This window comes from Vulpes vulpes, chromosome 7 (genome assembly GCF_048418805.1).
Source record: "Vulpes vulpes isolate BD-2025 chromosome 7, VulVul3, whole genome shotgun sequence".
Classification (NCBI taxonomy): Eukaryota; Metazoa; Chordata; class Mammalia; order Carnivora; family Canidae; genus Vulpes; species Vulpes vulpes.
This window is the reverse complement of record NC_132786.1, coordinates 23801582-23821058: the sequence shown is the minus strand read 5'-3', so window position 1 is coordinate 23821058 and position 19477 is coordinate 23801582. Positions and strand designations below refer to the sequence as shown.

At 34.6% G+C, this 19477-nt stretch overlaps 1 protein-coding gene across 10 annotated transcripts in view; it reads left to right on the top strand.

Annotated features, from left to right (window-relative positions):
- Positions 1 to 19477, top strand: part of LMBR1 (limb development membrane protein 1) — a 323369-nt gene that overhangs the window by 115158 nt on the left and 188734 nt on the right. For 7 of the 10 annotated variants that reach the window (XM_072763254.1, XM_072763256.1, XM_072763252.1 and 4 more), the window contains 5 exons: positions 699 to 775; positions 1428 to 1505; positions 3658 to 3731; positions 3960 to 4050; positions 5321 to 5387. In XM_072763254.1, the coding sequence (XP_072619355.1) occupies positions 699 to 775; positions 1428 to 1505; positions 3658 to 3731; positions 3960 to 4050; positions 5321 to 5387 (387 nt within the window). Of the gene's footprint in view, positions 1 to 698; positions 776 to 1427; positions 1506 to 3657; positions 3732 to 3959; positions 4051 to 5320; positions 5388 to 5949; positions 6407 to 6462; positions 6633 to 10571; positions 10736 to 19477 lie in introns of those variants that run through there. The other 3 variants (XM_072763259.1, XM_072763253.1, XM_072763258.1) reach the window with 3 other exon arrangements.

Genomic DNA, 19477 nt, shown 5'->3' with positions numbered 1-19477 from the left:
GTTGAGTTTGCTGAAAGCATTGCTTTAGCATCATTTTCTTTTATCTACTGATGGTTGCTTGATTTCTCAGCCTCATAGGGCCATGTCAGTCATATGTTGGAAAACTGTGTTCAGGGAAAGATAGTGCAAATATGAGGGATCACATCAATCCATTTCACAGAGTATTGACCTCACAGTTTTGTTGTGGAGGCTCTGCGATTCTTTCATGCAGATTTTTTTTCTTAGTTAAGTTTGATTTGTTTTTTACTAGTCGTTCATGATGTAAGGATTGTTATGATATCAGGTAGATCACTGTAGCCAGAGGTTTGCTTCCAATCTTTAGAAAACTGCAGATATTTATCTTTGGATTAGAGGGGATTTTTACTCATGTTACTTTACTCAAATCTCTATCAATATGTAAATCTATATCAAATACAAATATTTCTATATTTTCATAGTAAGCTGGGTATTAACAGTACATTTGGTTAGCAACTGAAATGTCTTTATAGAGCTAAAATGTAAGCATCCTAGGATTGAGCAAAGTGATTTTAAAACTGATCTTTATAGTTTGTGGAAGAAAATTAAAAATAATTTATGTTTTGTGAAAAAGAAGTTTTATAAAAATAATACATACTGGTTGTAGCAGTAAGGAATGAAAATGTGGATCTAGAGATATTTTTGGAAATCTTTTGTTATATTTTGTTTTTTTCCCCTAATAGAAAGGCGAAAAAAAGCTTCAGCATGGGAAAGAAATTTGGTGTATCCTGCTGTTATGGTTCTCCTCCTTATTGAGACAGTAAGAATTTATTTGCCTAGTTAAATAAAACAAATTATTTTTTATTTACTTTGGTATTTGAGTATGACAACTCCCTCAGCTAAATGGTTTCATATAAACTAGTTTTCTATCTACAGGATTAAAATCCATCTATACTTTTATTTGGAAAAACTCAATAGAACAAAAATGGAAATTAATGGCAAGTTTTAGAAAGTCCTCAAGATTAACTATTTCCTCATGAAAGCAGGACATCATTCTTTTGTGCCATTTAGAATTAAGAGATGAGGTATTGCAGGTATCTTGCTTCAAACTCTATGATGGGATATGAAAATTATATTATTAATTAGTTCTGATAACATTTTAACCATTTTTTAAATCTGTGGAGTTGTGGGCTTCCATTTGGTGGAATCTGTCAATAACTGGATCTATATTATTAGCTTTAGTCACAAGCTTTGAAATTGTAATAATTTGCAGAAGCTTTTAGAGTTTATTCTGGGGTTTTTGCAGATAGCTTGATTGCCTTTGTTTTTTGTGTGTAGAATTTTGGTCTTGTCTTCTCTTCTTCTTCTCTGTTCCGAAGCATATATTTGGTCAGTAACTTAGATTTTAATACATGTGTACTCACAAATTATCTGTGAAATTCAGAACTGATGCTCATTTTTTTATGTTGTAGTCCATCTCGGTCCTCTTGGTGGCTTGTAATATTCTTTGCCTGTTGGTTGATGAAACAGCCATGCCAAAGGGAACAAGGGTAAAGTGCTTTAAATGTCTTTTGCAAAAGTGTTCTCTATATATACCCTGAGTATTTCAAATACGTGATTTAAAACATCACCTTTCTGCATGTATATTTCAGGTTGTATGAATTTCTTTATATAAAGAGCCTTTGTAAACAGTGTTTATAAAACTATGACTTTTGTTTCTAATTTCTTACTTTTGGTTGGCCAGCCCTTTTATCAAATAGCAAAGTTTCCTTTTAGACTTTGTAACATAGTTTATTTTTGTTTTACCAAAGTTCATATTTGTAATTCTGTAAGAAAATGTATACTCTGTGAAATAGTGATGTGGAAGGAGTTTATTAGATTGATTCATAGTGTTGCAAAAGATCCAAGTATATGGTTAGTAGGGACTGTTTCAAAAGAGTCACATTTTATGAAACGGAGTCAAATGTTTAGGTACTGGAGGAGTCAGATGTATACCTTTTCATGAATTAACTTTGTTTTCTCTCTCGTAAAAGTTGATGATTCTATTAAATCCTATCTTTTAGCCAACTTAAATGTGTTCACCGTACAGGAGGTAGTTATCACTGAAGATTCATATTTGGCATACTTCTGGGAGTGTCTGTAAACTTTTGATTATGAAAGTAGCATTTACATTTTAACATTTTCTTACATTTTTCTAAGTCAGTAGCTTTCTTACTCCCCATAGAAAAGACTTCCGAATTCTTCCAGACTTTTGGTGCCACTTCTCTCTCTGAACCAGATAATATATAACTTTCTTCTCCTAGGAAAAAGCCAGCATCAACCTAAATTTCTTCCTTTCAGTCCAAGGCGGAGATACTGTATCTCTCACAGCTAATTTTTTTTTTTTTCCAGCCATATTCTCTAGTTAGATTCTGCCCTCTTCTAACTTTTGCTGGACCTTGTGCCCTCTGTTACTGCCCAGTGTCTAGCCTACCAACGTGTTCCAGGTGCCTAATTGCTCAAGCAAACAACACTCAACAGTACTCCACCTGCAACCTGGTCTTTATCTTCTGTTTAGACCCAAATTCATTGATAGAGCAGGAAGTCATCTATTGTGTTGGTTTCTATACTTTTTGTAACCCTCTTTTATACTTTGCACACACTGGGTAAGTCCCTATTGGTACATTTTTGTACCATGCTCTTAGTGTATCATAGAGAAGGACTTTTACCTGGTAGAGTCCATGCGTGATTGTGTAAATAAATCAAATCATCTTAATCCTGTCTGGAGGACTTCTCTTGAGACAGGGAATATTTCCAAAATGTTTTTTCTCCAGCCAATAAGCTTTCTATTAGCATTATTCATTTCTATGTCAAAAGATTGATGAAAAGTTGATAATTCTTTGCCTTTGTTTATATGTATGTGTGTATATATATATATATATACACATATATATATGAAATTTCCATGGGTATTCTTACTTTTTTATGTCAAAATTAGAATGTATATATGATATGTATGATATTAATTATAGGCTTATTTTTTTATTGGCCTGACTATAGATTCTTAATTTTCCTGGTATTTTTGTTCGATATAATTAAAGCTGATAGTAGAATAGTAGTTGATATTTGAATACTTCTTTAATTGGCAGGCTTTGAAAATATTCTTCCTACTAGAAATTATTTTTTTGCCTGTCTTGTCTCATTAATAAATATTAGATTTTTTTGTTTTTTTAAGTTCTAGATAAAAATAGGTTTTGAGAATACATACAATGTTTAGAAAAATGTGTAGTGTTACATTAAAAAAAAATCTGTCTTAATTAAGTTATATCTTTTAAAAACCTCTGAATTCCCAAGGAAGATTTGGGGAAAGAAAACTTTTAACTGTAGAAATGGGATATGCACATTCACTTTCTTTCTATGCTTAGCCTACTCTGATATAGTTTAATTATATAATTTTTGTATATGTTATTGGGAGGGTTCATTTTGATAAGTAAATTACATTTGAGATAGATCAGAGATGTTTTGAGCTTGTTAAGATTGTTAACACATGCTTGCATTAATTAGTTGGTGAACTAGGTCTAATTTCATGTTTTACTGTCATTTGAAAATCTAGATGTTATTCCAGGGTATTAAACATTCCCAATTCCTATATTTATGAAACAGAATGGGAAAGCAAATATTATAGTGTCATTGAATTCTGAAAAGTGATTTTTTTCCCCCCAGGGTCCTGGAATAGGAAATGCTTCTCTTTCTGCTTTTGGTTTTGTGGGAGCTGCACTTGAAATCATTTTGATTTTGTATCCTTTCTTTAACTAAACATTGTCAACAAATTTTCTGTTTAGTTTTCTGGGACAGTGGTAATTTACTAGGACACTTGCCTAGAAGAGAAAAACAAGTCAGTCTTTCTCAATCACGCCAAGTGGCTTTTTGTTTTGTTTTTCCTTTGGATCTTAAGAGTTTCTGGAGACTAGTGAGGACTTAAGGAAACTCACATTCTTTGGAGAGTTTTTCCTTGATTCTCACAGCTATCTTATGGTGTCCTCTGTTGTTGGTTTCTATAGCCTCCGATTTTTTGGAAACTTTATTCCCAAGAAGGATGACACAACTATGACAAAGGTAAGGTAAAGAGTTAGGTGGCTATGCTTCTCTTTTGCATTCCAAGGCAAATGAACTGTTTTATTTTGTAATCGCCCTGAATGGTTCATTTGTGCTGATAGGTATTTGTTTGTAAATTGCATAAACACAAACTGAAAGATTTTCAAAATGCTGAATGAGTGGGAAAAGGATGTGCTGCTCTGTTTAATTTGGATGACATCCATTCACTTGTAAATGCATAGAACTGCAGAGCTTGTTAACTAGCTACAGAAGGCTACTGAAAGGACTCTTTCTCCTCTAAAGAAAACGTATTGCTAATGAGTAACTTTGATTGTGCAAACTGTACTTCAGGAAGCTTGTTTGAAATCTGAAGAACTTAGCTGTTACAAGTAGTAGGGACAAAGTATTTCAAATTTGAATAATTAAAGCAAGAAGGAAGAGTTCTATTCAGAAACATTTTGTAGTTTGAGGCTAATTTGACTTCCTACAATGTGTCATTGGCTTTGGAATAACAAAGACTGTTACCTTATATAGTGACTGCATCTTTTTAAAATATTCCCACAGGCTGACCATGAAGAATAAGTAATAAGAGCTGCTTTCTTTTCTTTTTTTAAATTATATATCACATATTTTCAACCTATCTTAAAAGGAAAAAGTCATTTTATATATTTTATTTACCTATCTTTAAAATGCTATGACTTCTTAAGATACTTAGCATTTAGTTTAAGTGATCATCAGCATTAAACAGTATTTTCAACTTGTTTTATTTAATATAAAAGATTAAGCATAGGACACATTGGAAATGAATTATTAGAATTTAAGGGTTTTAGATTTCTACCTTTTTGGTATTATATCTTCTAATAGTTGAATGTATTAAAAGTAGTATTATATATCTTGAGCAGTAGTGTGGCTTTAAAAATATAGTCAGAAGTATTAAATGTATTCATTCTATTTTACTTGACAGGCAAACCTTTTTAAAGTTGGCACCCTCAATTAATAAAGTAAAATGTATTGTTTGTGGTGTAACTTAAGTGTTCTGTAACTTTATGTTTATGCCAGCTACTGTAAATATCTTCAAGAACTTTATAGATGTAACTTCAAATATTTATAAAAAAAATTTCTTGTTCTCTTTAAATTCTATATTGAGTAATATCATTAAGAAGCTAGCAAAGTACAGGACAATAGTACCAGGTAAGTAGAATGTACAGTAAGTTCCCAGAATGTGAGTAGATTGATTGCATTTATCATCCTTTTCTCTGACTGCCCAATATTCTTTCTGATCTCTACACAGATCATTGGGAATTGTGTGTCCATCTTGGTCTTGAGCTCTGCACTGCCTGTAATGTCAAGAACACTGGGTAAGTTTACCAGAGAAATGTCTATTTTAAAAGCCCATTCCTTGTTAACATTTCTTTCCTAAACTTCTGCCTTAACTTTTAGTTTCTGAATTTTTTCAAAAAAACATCCTTTGAAATATAATATTTCCTTGCATATTGTTTTATAACTTCTGTATGTCTTTTTATAGAGAGCCATACCAAAACAAGCACTTTTATCAAATTAAGGCTATTTATTTTTAAATACTTAAAAATGTTCTTTCTCCAAACAATGGACAGTTTTTCCCACTGATTGGTTAAGCTTTTGAGTTCTCTGGTGAGACAACTGTGGTATTAAAAAAATGTTTAAGGTCTAGAAAGTATTAAACTAATTTTTCATATGAAAATTAAAAAAAAATATATAATTTAGTATGTAGTTTAAAAACTGAATATGTGTAAAACATTTTAAGCTGCTTTGTGTCCATGAAATAGACTTGAAACAGTGAGGTCTTTGCGAGCATGTGCTGATTTCAAGGACAATCCTTTAGTTGTTTAATTTTTTACTTGCCTGTCATTTATATAGTTCTCTTAATTTTTCAATTTACAGGAACTTTGATCATCTTTAAAAGTAATACATTTCTACTTTGTCACTGAAATAGTTGAACATATCTTCATTTGGACTTTTATCTTTTATAAAGCATGTTGCAGGCTGTGATCTCGCTTCTTGGCTAAATATTATTTCAGACAAAAGTTTCCGTTAGGCAGTTAGTTCTGTTTGGTTTTCTGGACGTAAGTTTCCACTTAAGAGTGTTCACAAATGATTAGAAGAATCTATCATTCAACCTCAGCAACTTGCTCATAACAAAAATTACTAGTCGCTTTGAGTTGCTTTTGTTTATCTCTTCTTTTGCCTCCGTTGTTGATTCAAGACTCCTGGCCAGCGGGGGAGGCCGGCTGCAAGAGGGAAATAGAGGATTTACGGTTATCTGCGCAATGCTTACCGAGAATTTCATGTTTTAGTAAGAAGTGAAGTCTAAGTATAAATGTAAGGGGACCATTATTCCACAGACTAATACAAAGCTTATTTACTTAGTGGTCTTCTTTTGTGTTTGCTTTATAGGACTTGTTATTGTTTTGACATCTGCTTATGGTGTGCTAATCTCGAAAATGCCAAAAGTATGCACGTTAGTAACTTCATTTATATCTAAAGTGGTATCGTTTGTATTATGACAGTCCAACAATAATTTCTGTGATATTATAGCCATGCTACCATTTAGTCATTTATAAAACTCATGTACTGTGATCTGTTATTTAAGATTAATTGTTAATAGTGATATATACTGATTTTATGGAAGAAAATTGTATGCTGGGAATACTTTTCATACAAAGAAAGCAAATTAATGGCAAAATTTGCTTTTTGAAGATCAACAAATTAAATTCCTGAGTAGTTTGCCATAGAGATAACTAAAAAGAAGAAAAAGAAAGATGGGACAATTAGAATGCAGCTAACAAACGCCTGGACCCAGCTGTCCAAACAGGATTAATGGAGCGCATTAGGGTACAGTGAGTCATGTGGCGCTTTGCAAAATATCAACACGCACTGCATTACAGGTTATGCCCAGTGGCACTGAATAGATGAAAAGAAGTAAATACGTTAAACAGATTCATGGAGGCTTTTCACAGTATTAAAAAAGCAAATTTCTGGACTAAAAGAAGCAGCTTTATTTTAGTATTATGGGAAATGCAAACTAGAGAGTTACTTTGTAATTCCTCTGTTAACCCTTTAGGACTGAGCCTTTGATTTTTAAGAAGATAAAATGTGGAGAATTGTCATGAATGTTATCCTGGTGTATAACAGGGTTTTGATTTACCAGCTGAAAAGCTCATAAGCCTAGAATAGAGGATGCGTTTCACAACCAGATTCCAAGCTGTGAAAGTTTTCACTCTTTCTCGTTGTCTCTCCCAAGGAAAGCCTGACCCTTCATCTGCTCCTGGGAATTGCACCAGCAGCACCCTATCACTTACAGTGCAATAAGAAATGAAATAGCAAGGAAAACCCAACATTACCTGTATATGAGCAGCTTTTCTTGTATTTCAACAATTTACCAGTGATAGTTTTTACTTTGATTGTAAATTGAAAATACATTGAATCCTGTATAAAATAATTAATTTGGTGATATTTTTGCTTCAAAAATGAAAGTGTTCTATGAGTTTTTTGGTTTTTGGTTTTTTAATTTGCTAGCTGGTGGTGCTGGTGGACCAGATGATGCATCATTAAACTCTAGCTTTAGACTTCAGTGCTTAGTGTGAGAGGACAGTCATTAAAGAATTCCTTTGATCAGCTTCTTATATTTGAATACAAAAAGCTTTATACTAATTGGAAAATTGCCACAGAGTAAATTTTATAAGCATATCACTTGACAACTGGGAATTAAGTTGTGAGGAAGATTTTGAGCATGTTTTCAGTTAAATGTAATTAATATAAATGATGTTTTTGTTGTCGGTAGGAAACACAAGGAATCTGAGTATAACATTTCTTATTCAAACTCATTAAGGCCTTATAAGAGTAATGTCAGTGTCCACGCATGTGATTTCCAAAACACTGTTTTGCTGCCTATTTATACTTGAGGTTTGAAGAATCATTTTGGGGGACCTGATGTCCATATGTGCAGTAAACAGTTTACTGTTTGGTTTGACCCTGACTAGAGGAGGTGGCTGGCAAACAAGGTGAACATGAAACCAGACCAAGCCTGAGGAGCTCTCTGCAGATGGCCAAACTTTTCTGCAATAAAATATTTTAAAGGCAGAAATGAATTCTGTAAGAACAGATTTTGTAGGATTGCTGACATGCTCTTGACTATGCTTAATCAAGAAACTACTGAGAGATCAACATTTTTTCAAATTGTTACTTTCAATCTCCTTTAACTGGGAAATTTTTCCCCAAATGCAACCAACAGACGTTGTAGTACTGTTTCTAATTTCTATTTTAAAATTATTTTTATAATAATTTGGAAGGAATAAGCCTGGGTGGCTCAGTCGATTTAGTGTCTGCTTTCACCTCAGGTCATGATCCCAGGGTCCTGGGATTGAGCTCCTCCTTACTCTGTTATCTGTGCAATGCCAAATGCTTAGCTGTGCAACTCCCCCTGCAGCAGCAGGGAGTCTGCTTCTCCCTCTCCCTCTGCTGCTCCCCCTGTTTGTGCTCCCACTTGCTCCCTCTCTCTGTCAAATAAATAAGTAAAGTCTTAAATAAATAATTTTTATAGTTATTCTGTTATCTTGAAGCTCTTTCTGTAACTTGTAAAATTATACAAAACCCAAATGCAGACTTTTAAAAGAAAATGTGCTTGTAATATTAAAACAAGAATATTTACCCCTTTGAATCACCTTGAATTTATTTTTTAGTATTTCTCATCTGGGTCCCATCTAGTCCCTAATCTTGCAGGAGATAAAGGGAATCTGTTTAAAAATTGGTCCACCTTGGAGAGGTCTTTTTTGGGGGTTTCATACATACACTGTTAATTTTTACCCTGGGCCGTTTCTTTCCAATTCTCAGTGTAAAACAAAAGTAAATAATAGTTAGAAATGAGAAGTGCAAAATAGGATTATGCATCATAATATGTATTCCTAACTATGACTTTGATGTAAAAATAATCTTAAATTCCCTCTTGAAAAATTGTCAGCAAAAATTTGTATATAACTTACTTATATCCAGTTATGTTGCAGAGAGAGTGGCACTAATTGATTTTTGGTTGATTAGTAGTATTCTTATATCTGAAGAGTAAATTTTATATATCTAGTTTGTGATAATAAAGAGAATGTATTCTGTGTCAGATACGTAAAAGAGTTAAAAGACTAATGCCCAGTCCCTAAATGCTCTTATTCCCAGTATCTTATATTCTTCTGATGCCACTCTTGTTTCAGGGAACATAGTCATATTGGCCATACTTACCTAAATAATTTAACTGTCTGTTGACATACATTCAAATATTTTAAATTTTAGTTTGTTATAAAATATTTTTATATGAAAATAATTATAGTTAGGATAATTTAGTTAGAGGATTAAGATGTAATCTTTAAAATGTTACCATTAAAACCAGTTAGTAAGCTATAATAAGGGTCTACTTTGTACTAAGAAGAAAGGCCTCTAGCCTGGCTGAAAATACTTCATAGCACACCTGCACAGTCAGTTCTGAGACCAGTGAATATATTATCTCTTTATTTGTAAGAGATTATATTTTAAAATTAATTTTAATTGATTATATAAGTATAGACATGAATAGATTCTTAATTAGAGATCAGGCTACAAATTTTTGTGACCACCAGTTTTACTCCCAGGTCCCTCTGCATAGTGTCCAGGTCTTCAGGTCTTCTGTGCATATGTAGACACACTTGGTGCCTCTGCAGGAAATGTGAAATCCTCACCTGGGGGTTACCTGGATGCTGACTCTGGTCATCACTCTTATTCCTTCCATTGACTCCTGACCTCAGTGTGTCGTCCAGTAGGAGTTGAAATCATTTCCTCTATTGGAACTCAGTTATCTGAAAATGAATTTCAGACCCTAAACAATTATCTCATTCTGTTCGGGTCACCAGTGACCTCTTAATTATTCGATCTTGTGGATTCTGTTGTCTTATCTCCATAGCATTTGCTGTTTATAATCCCACTTCCCATATCACTTCTTTCTTTATTTCTGGTCCTCATTTCCCTATTTCTTTCTTCTCTTTTTGGCCATTCCTCAGCTATCTCTTTTGCTGCTCTCAGCCATACCCATACACTTGTCCCCAAACCGAAACCTCCCACCCAGAACTTACCCTTGAGAAAATAACAAATAATCCTAACTCTGTACTCCATTTGGGTGCCAGCCCACACTGGCCATTTCTACAGCAGGACCCACACTTGAGTGTGTCTCTCTCTCTGTTCCTTCCTCCCTTTCTCCTATTTCCTCTCAGTCTTTGGCCACTTCCAGGCCAAAGCAGGAACCTGAGAGTTACATTAGATGCTTCTAGTTCTTCATGCTGACACCTAACAGTGATACTCAGTTTCATCTTATTAACATTTCTCACATTTGCTGCTGCTTCTTATTTCCCTTAGAAAAAAAATGAAAAGAGCCAGACTCCTGTAAACATCCAAGCAGAGAGCTAAATATATGATTTTATTTTAATACTTCATTGTTAGGGAATGTTCATGAAGTAGATTCTTAACCATGTGTTCTTTTCTTTGAGGAGAATAAAGAAGTGAAACCAAAGCAAGTGAACTGAAGAAATACTTTCTAAGTGAGGAAGTATTATAGAGGGACACCATGGAGTCTCCATCTCTGGATGTTTTCTTCCGGAAGAGAGCAGACAGTCCCTGTCCAATTTAGAAGGCTTAAATGATCACCTGTTTGAAAGTGAGCACTTAGATGCTTCTTGGATAGTGCATTCTCTTTCACTGGCTTTAGTTTATTAGAATTCACATACTCTAGTTCATCTGGACTACTAATTAAGTTGCCTTCGTATTAGGACAAAATGAATTTGTAGCATGTAAATAGTTGTGACTAAAATTGGTTTGATATTTGCAAATACACTTCTCTCTGAGTTTTCATTCCCATTGCTCCCACAGTCCTGTCCTTGTATCTGTCTGCCTGTCCCGTTCCTCCTCGTCCTCTAAGGCCATTTCACAGGCTAGTCACACAAGAAGCTCTCAGATTTTTATGCATTCCACCTTGTGTTACACTTATCTGCATTTATTGGCTTTCTCAAGAAACTATACATCCCTTAAAGGACAAGACCATATTTTATGCATCTTTTTATTCCTTTCAGCATCTAGTTAATAAATATTTGTGGTGTCACTGGGTGCCCCATGTTGAGTGTGGACTGTGGTTTTGGAATAGGAAATCAAGTGTCTTGCTTCCATCCTGGTTGTCTTTCTATGTTTTAAGCTTGTTTGACCCTAGTATTTTTTTTTTTTAAAGACTCTTATAACAACCCAAAGGTAGAAATAACCCAAGAATTCATTGACAGATAAAAATGCACAGGCAGATTGTGGTCCAGTACATGCAGTGGAATATTATTCAACCATTAAAAGAAATGATGTCTGAGTAAAAATAGCCAGTCATGAAAAAACAAATACTGTGTGATTCCACTTACATGAGGTCCCTAGAGTCATCTAAATCATAGAGACAGGAGGGGGTAATGGTGGTCACCAGGGTCTGGGGCGGGGAGAGGGAAATGGGTACAGTTTCAGTTTTGTAAGATGAAAGTTCTAGAAGTTAGTTGTATAAGAGCATGAATGTACTTAACATCATTAAAATGGTTCAGATGGTAAATTCTGTGTTGTGTTTTACTATAATTAAATAAAAAAAGGAAAAAAAAGAGTGGTATTCTGGCGTAATATAGATAAACCTTGAAAACATGATGCTAAGTAAAATTAGGCACAAAAAGCCACACGTTGTAATATTCCATTTATATGAAATGTCCTGAGTAGAAAACTTGACAGAGAAAGAAAGTTAGTGGTTGCCAGGGACTGGGAGGAGGGGTGATGGAGAGAAACTGCTTAATGGGTCTGGGGTTTCACTTTGTGGTGATGAAAGTGTTTTGGAACTAGATAGATTTATACAACATTGTGAATGTACTCAGTGCACTGGATTGTTTACTTTAAAATCATTAATTTTATGATATGTGAATTTCATCTTAATAAACTATTATTTTTTTAAAGACCCTTACACAGTAGAACAGTAGACAGTAAATATTTACTCTCTCTTATGTTTCCTTGATGTGGTAATCTAACTAATCCTGAGGTCTACCTATTTTTAATGATTGTGAGTCAGCCTTTGAATGTTCTCTGTTTATTATAAAGGAAGGGGGAGCAGACAGCAGGGGCCTTTATAGTATAGATAGAATCCTAACCAGGAGCACACTCCAGCCTCCTCTCCATGCAAAGTCTACTCATGATTTAATGGCTAGTTTAGCACTACCCCCCTTCTCTTACAATGAAAGTATGATCCTGTCTCTCCCCAGCTCTCTATGTTTCAAAGACTTTTGCCATTAGAATAAGATTCTGTCTCCCTAAGGTGGCATAGGAGGTCCTTTAAACCTAACCCCTCCTTGTATGTCCAGCTTCGTTTCTTGCCAATCCAAGCCTTACTCATTCTGAACCTGTCAATAATAGTGGTGGTCTTTGGGTGTGCTCTGCGAGAACAAAGTACTGCTCTACTTTTACATGCCTTAGAACATGGGACTTCATCTGACAAGAATGATTTTGTTGACCATCCACTCCCTGGCACACCTGACATGTCACTGGAGACTTGGCTCAGCCATTAACTCCACAGAGAAAGCTCCCCCTGAGTCTCCACCCTTCAGCCATCCCTTCTGTATGCTCTCAGATCACCCTTCCTAATGCTCCACATATCTGCCTCGTCACTGGGCATGTTGTGTTCTAAATGCTTACTTCTCTCTTCCCTCCATAAAACTGTGAGTTCCTTGAGGAAAGAGGTGGTCTGCACAGGGCAGACACACAGGGAATTCATGCTTCATTTCCCATTTTACTTAACTGTACAAAGACATTTAGTTGTGCTGGAAATATATATGAAATATATTTTGAAAGTCTCTTAGGAGACTGTTAGTTCCATGAAGGGAATAAATATCTTACATACTTACTCTGTAGCTCCTATGCTACCTGTATAGTGTTAGGAATATGATAGGAACTGAAAAATACTGTAAAAATTTAACTTATAACACAAGAACAAATATAGAAATACAGAATTTCTAATTAAATCCAATTGCCACAGCCATAAACTAATATAGGCATGCATGCTATGGGGTGTTTTTAGCCTGAAGCCTAATAAATGTATTTTAACAGCTTTACTGAGGTATAATTGACATACCATAAGCTGTACATATTTAAAGTGTATAGTTGACAAGTTTGGGTTTTTTTTTTTTTTTACAAGTTTTGACATATTTGTACACCTGTGATACCATCACCATAATCAAGATAGTGAACATATATGTCACCTCAAAATGTTTCTTTTCAGCCGTGTGTAATTCCTCCTTCACACCTTTCCCACTGTATCACACCCCCACCCTGTATCCCCAGGCAACAACTGACCTGCTTTTTATAACTATAGATTAGTTCACATTCCTGGAATTTTATATAAATGAAATCATGCAATATGTACTGTTTTTTGTCTGGCTTTTTTTTCACCGGCATATTTTAAGATTCACCCAGGTTGTTGCACATGTCAGTAGTTCATTTTTTATTGTTGAGTAGTGTTTCATTTTATGTATGGACCACAATTTGTTTATCCTATCACCCACTGAAGGACTTTTGAATTGTTCATGATTTTTGGCTATTTTAAGTAAAGTTACTGTGAACATTCACATCCAGGTCTCTTTATGGGCATATGCTTTTGTTTCTCTTGGGTAATAACTAGAAATGGAAAGCTTGGTGCATGCTTCATTTTTAAGAAACTGCCAAACTGTCCCAAAGTACTTATCCATTTTGCATTCTCAGCACAAGTCATGGCAATCCTGGTTCCTCTCCATCTTCACTAACACTGGTAGAGTCCATCAGTGAATGTTTGGCATTTTAATAGATGTGTAGTGGTATGTTTTTGTGGACTTACCTTGCATTTCCCAGATGACTAAAGTGTCACTTGTCTGTATATCTTTGGTGAAGTATCTATTCAGATCTTTGGCTTATTTTAGCCAAAAATTGGGATTATTTTCTCATTCTTGAGTGCTGGGTGCTGTTTACATATTCTAGATAAAAGTTCCTCTTTTTTTTTTTTTTTAAGATAAAAGTTCCTTATCAAGATACGTGATTTGCAAATATTTTTCCCATTTGATGGCTTGTCTTTTTATTCTTTTTTTTTAAATTTTTATTTATTTATGATAGTCACAGAGAGAGAGAGAGAGAGAGGCAGAGACACAGGCAGAGGGAGAAGCAGGCTCCATGCACCGGGAGCCCGACATGGGATTCGATCCCGGGTCTCCAGAACCGCGCCCTTGGCCAAAGGCAGGCGCCAAACCGCTGCGCCACCCAGGGATCCCGTCTTTTTATTCTTTTAACAATATATTTCAAAGGACAGACATCCTTAATTTTTATGAAGTCAGATTTACCAAGTTTCTTTTTGGATTATGCTTTGGTATATTTTTCCCTAACCCCAAGTCACTAAGATTATCTCCTATATTTTCTTCTAGAAGTTTTATACTTTTAGGTCCTGTCCTTAGATCTTAGGTCTGTCCTTAGACCCATTTTGAGTTAATTTCTGTTTATAGTATGAGGTATGAATTGAGATTTTTTTTGCATATGGGTAACCAGTTATTCTAGCACCACTGCATGAAAAGTATATTCATTTTTCTGCTGAATGGCCTTGAAAACTTCATGGAAAATCAGCTGTCCATGTATGCATGGGTGTCGGTTTATTTCTGGACTCTATTTTGTTCCATTGCTATTTGTCTTTACATCAATACCATACCGTCTGGATTGCTATAGATTGTAAGATTTGAGATCAGGCAGTGAAATCTATTCTTTTTGAGAGTGGTTTTAGTTATTTTAAGTTCTTTGCATTCCCTGTGGCTTTTTAAATTAGCTTGTCATTTTCTACACAAATGTCTATGAGGGTTTTGGATTGTGTTGAATCTGTAGAACAAACTGGAGAGGATTAATATCTTTACAATATTGAGTCTTTTAGTCCCTGAACACTGTATACTTACTTAGTTCTTTATTTTTTTAAAATTTTTTTTAAATTTTTATTTATTTATGATAGTCACAGAGAGAGAGAGAGAGAGAGAGAGAGAGAGAGAGAGAGAGGCAGAGACACAGGCAGAGGGAGAAGCAGGCTCCATGCACCGGGAGCCCGACGTGGGATTTGATCCTGGGTCTCCAGGATCGCACCCTGGGCCAAAGGCAGGCGCCAAACCGCTGCGCCACCCAGGGATCCCTTACTTAGTTCTTTAATTTGTCTCTGCATCGTATGCATTTTTTGTTTAGGTCTTGCACATTTGATGCTATTGTAATGATATTTCTTTAAAAATTTAATTTCTTTTTTTAAAAAGATTTTATCTGTTTATTCGTGAGAGACACACAGAGAGAGGCAGAGACATAGGCAGAGGGAAAATCAGGCTCCATGCAGGGAGCCCAATGCAGGACTCGATCCCAGGACTCCAGAACCACGCCCTGAGCCAAAGGCAGATGCTTAACTGCTGAGCCACCCAAGCGTCCCTAAAAATTTAATTTCTTATTTAAGAATGTTAATGGCTGGTACATAGAGATATAGAGATACAAGTGATTTGTATATATTGATCTTTTATTCTGCAACCTTGCTAAACTCAATTATTAGTGATAGTATGTGTTTTGTAGATTTTGTTGAATTTTTGTTGATGATGATGTCTGTGAATAAAGTTAGTTTTATTTCGTCCTTTCCAATATGGATGCTTTATTTTTCTTGTCTATTGTCTGTTGCACTACCAGGAGCTTTGAGCACAATGTTGAATAGAAGTAGTGGGAGCAGACAATCTTGACTTCTCACCATAGCAAGAAAGCATTCTGTTCTTTACTGTTAACTGATAAAAGCGGTAGTATTTTTTTGCTTGTTTATTTTGGTAGATGCCTCTCACCAGGTTGAGGAGGCATCCTCAATCCTTTTTTCTCTTTTGCTGGAGTTTTTATCGGATGTAGGATTTTGTTAAATGCTTTTTCTGCATCTGGTGACATAATCACATGGCTTTCTTTTTTAAACCGTTAATGTGCTGAATTACACTGAGTGATTCTTGAATGTTAAACCAATCTTGGCATTCCTGGGATATATCCCACTTGGTCATGACATAGTATCCCCCCCCCCCTTTTTTTGTTGGGTTTAATTTGATAAAATTTTACTTAGGATTTTTGTATTGGTATTTATGAGTGCATAGATCTGTAGTTCTCTTTTCTTGTTAATAATTTTTTTTTGGTTTTGATTATATAAGTAATGTTATCTTGATTGAAAGTATCCAGAAGTATTTCCTCCTCTTCAATTTGCTGGGTAAATACTATCCACTAAATGTTTGTGTCCCTCCAAAATTCGTATGTAGAAACTTAATCCCTAGTGTGATGATATTAGGATGGGCCCTGTGGGACGTGATAGGTCATGAAGCTCCACCTTCATGAGTGGGATCAGTGCCCTTATGAAAGAGGCCCCAGAGAGTTCTTTTGCCCTTTCTGCCCTGTGAGGTTACAGTGAAAAGATAGCTGTCTGTCAACCAGGAAGTGGACCCTCCCCAGACACCAAGTCTTTTGGAGCCTTGATCTTGGATTTGTAGCCTGCAGAACTAACTGTGAGAGATAAATGTCTGTTGTTTGTAAGCCACTCAGTCTAGGACATTTTGTTATGGCAACCCTAAAGGACTAAGACAATGAGGTTTTTTTTTTTTTTAAGACAATGAGTTTTTATAGAATTGGGGTCTTTTCTCTGTCAATGTTTGATATAGTTCACCAGTGAAGAAGCCATTTGGGCCTGGAATTTACTTTGTGGAAAGGTTTTAACAGCAAATTCTATTTCTTTTATAGATAGAGGACTACTCAGCTTTTTAATTTCTTCTTGAGTGAGTTTGCTAATGTATTTTAAGGAATTTATTTTATCTATGTTATCAAGTATTTTGGCATAAAGTTCCTTTATTACCCCTCTAGTATAGATAGATATATCAGTGTACTGCAGTGTTATTTACCTACTCATAGCTAATATTGGTAATTTGTGTCTTTTTTTTTCTTTAATAGTGTTGCTAGAGTGATTTAAAAAAAATTATTAGAGAGTGCACAGATGCTCGAGTTAGGGGAAGTAGAGGGAAAGAGAGAGAGAGCACATCTCAAACAGACTTCCTGCTGAGCTTGGAGCCCCTTGTAGGTCTCGATCCCACGACCCTGAGATCATGACCTGTGCTGAAATCAAGAATCAGGAGCCCCAAGAGGTTTATTGATTTTTACTGATCTTCTCCAAGGACTAGTTTTTAGTTTCATTTATTTTTCTCTATTTTCCTTTCATTGATTCTCTCTTATTTACTTTCTTCTGCTTATTTGGGGTTTTATTTTTTTCTTATTTTTCTGTTTTCTTAAAATTGGAAGCTGAGTTCCCTGATTTGAGATCTTCTTTATTTTTTAACACTGGCACTTAGCACTATGAGTTTCTAAGTACTGCTTTGGCTGCACCCCTCTGAATTTTGATCTGTAGTGCTTCCATTTTCATTCAGCTCAATATCCTTTCTGACTTTCCTTTTTTTTTTTTTTTTTTTCATCTCTTGACCATGGATTATTTAGAAGCCTATTACTTAGTTTCCACATATTTGAGGATTTTCCAGAGAGATCTGTTAATGATTTCTAATTTAATTCCATGTAGTGAGGAAATATATTTTATATGACTTGAATCATTTTGAATTTATTGAGACTTGCTTTATGGCCTAGAACATGGTCTGTCCTCATGGATCTTCTCTATGTGCTTGAAAAGGTGTATTGTATTGGTAGGTAGAACGTTCTATGAATGTCAGATCAAATTAGCTGATAATATTACTGAAGTTCTTTGTATCCTTACTGATTTTGTTTTATAATTTATTGAAAGAAGGGTTTTGAAATCTACTAAAAATGTGGATTGGTTTATTTCTTCTTACATTTCTGTTTTTGCTTCATGTATTTTGAAGTTCTGTTATTATATGCTAAATATTTAGGGCTATTATGTTCTCTTGATGAATTGACCCCTTTATAATTATGATGATGATGGTGACATTCTTTATCCCTGGTAGTCTTCTTTGCTATAAGATCTACTTTGTGTGACATTGAAGAGCCATGTCAGCAATTTTTTGATTATGGTTACATAGTATACTTTTTTCCATTCTTATACTTTCAATATATTTGTGTCTTTATATTTAAATAGTTGTTTTTTTTACAGATAATGTAGAGTTGGGTCTTGCTTTTTTATTCAATCTATTAATCTTCATTCTTGAATTTGGATGTTTAGACCATTTACTTCAAATGTAATTTTTGATATTATTATGTTTGAATCTACAGTCTTGCTCTTTATGATCTATTTCTTTCCATCTCTTCTTTGTTCCCTTTTTCCTCGTTACCTTCATTTTTCTGGATAAAAATGCATTAAAAAGATTCCATTTTATCTCCTTTGTTGGCCTATTAGCCATTACTGTAAAATCATAGCACTTAGTAGAAGAGCCTTCCCACAGTATACTTCCATTTCTTCCCTCCCAGTCTTCCTGCTTTTGTTATCATACATTTTATTTGCACCCATGTTATAAACCCTATAATACATTGTTTTTATTTTTGCTTTAAGCAATGACCCTGAGATTATGACCAGAGACAAAATCAAGAGTCAGACACTTAACCAACTGAGCCACCCAGACCCCCCGATCTCAGTGTTTTGTCAGAGAACATTTAACTTATACATTTATTTTTTATGACAAGATATGTGTGTTCTTTTTGGCAATCTTACATTAAAGCCATATCATATCATGTCAGCCATTTGTGTGAGATGCCAGTATATATGATTTTTTGATAAAGTTACTTTAATGATCCTTAGGTGTGTCCACCTTTATAAACTCTCTCTCGCTTCTTCTTGCTAGTAAAGAACAGGAGTATGCTTGCTAGAAATCAGAGTCTGCTCAGGTGGGCTAATGAAGGAAAATTCTCGTGATTCATACTGGAGGTGAAGTAACCAGCTCTTTCCTGAAATGAGGTTTTGTACTTTGGTTCTTGTATAGGTATGACTAGAAAAAGATCTTTATTCAAGGAATTATGCATAAAACATTTTCAACTGCATCTTAAGGTATTTTATTCCCAGATAGTCTAGATAATATGGCTTATGCTTAGCTACTGCTTAACTAACTAGGCTTTTTACCTGGTGTGTATTTTACTCATCTTTTAAGGAAATGACTTCTGAATAGGAGTGAGCATTTCAGTATTTGACTAGAAGAGTAAATAGCAATATTTGATAATTGAGGTTTTTTTAGTTAGTAATATTTTAAAATATGCTGCTTTAATACCGTTTTATATCTTTCTCCAGAAATAGAGATGTTGAAGAATAATAAATTTGTACAATAAGTGTTAAATTAAAATTTTAAGTATTGTTATGTTTTAAGTGTTGGTGCTTCTAACAAAGTACATTTTAAAGTTT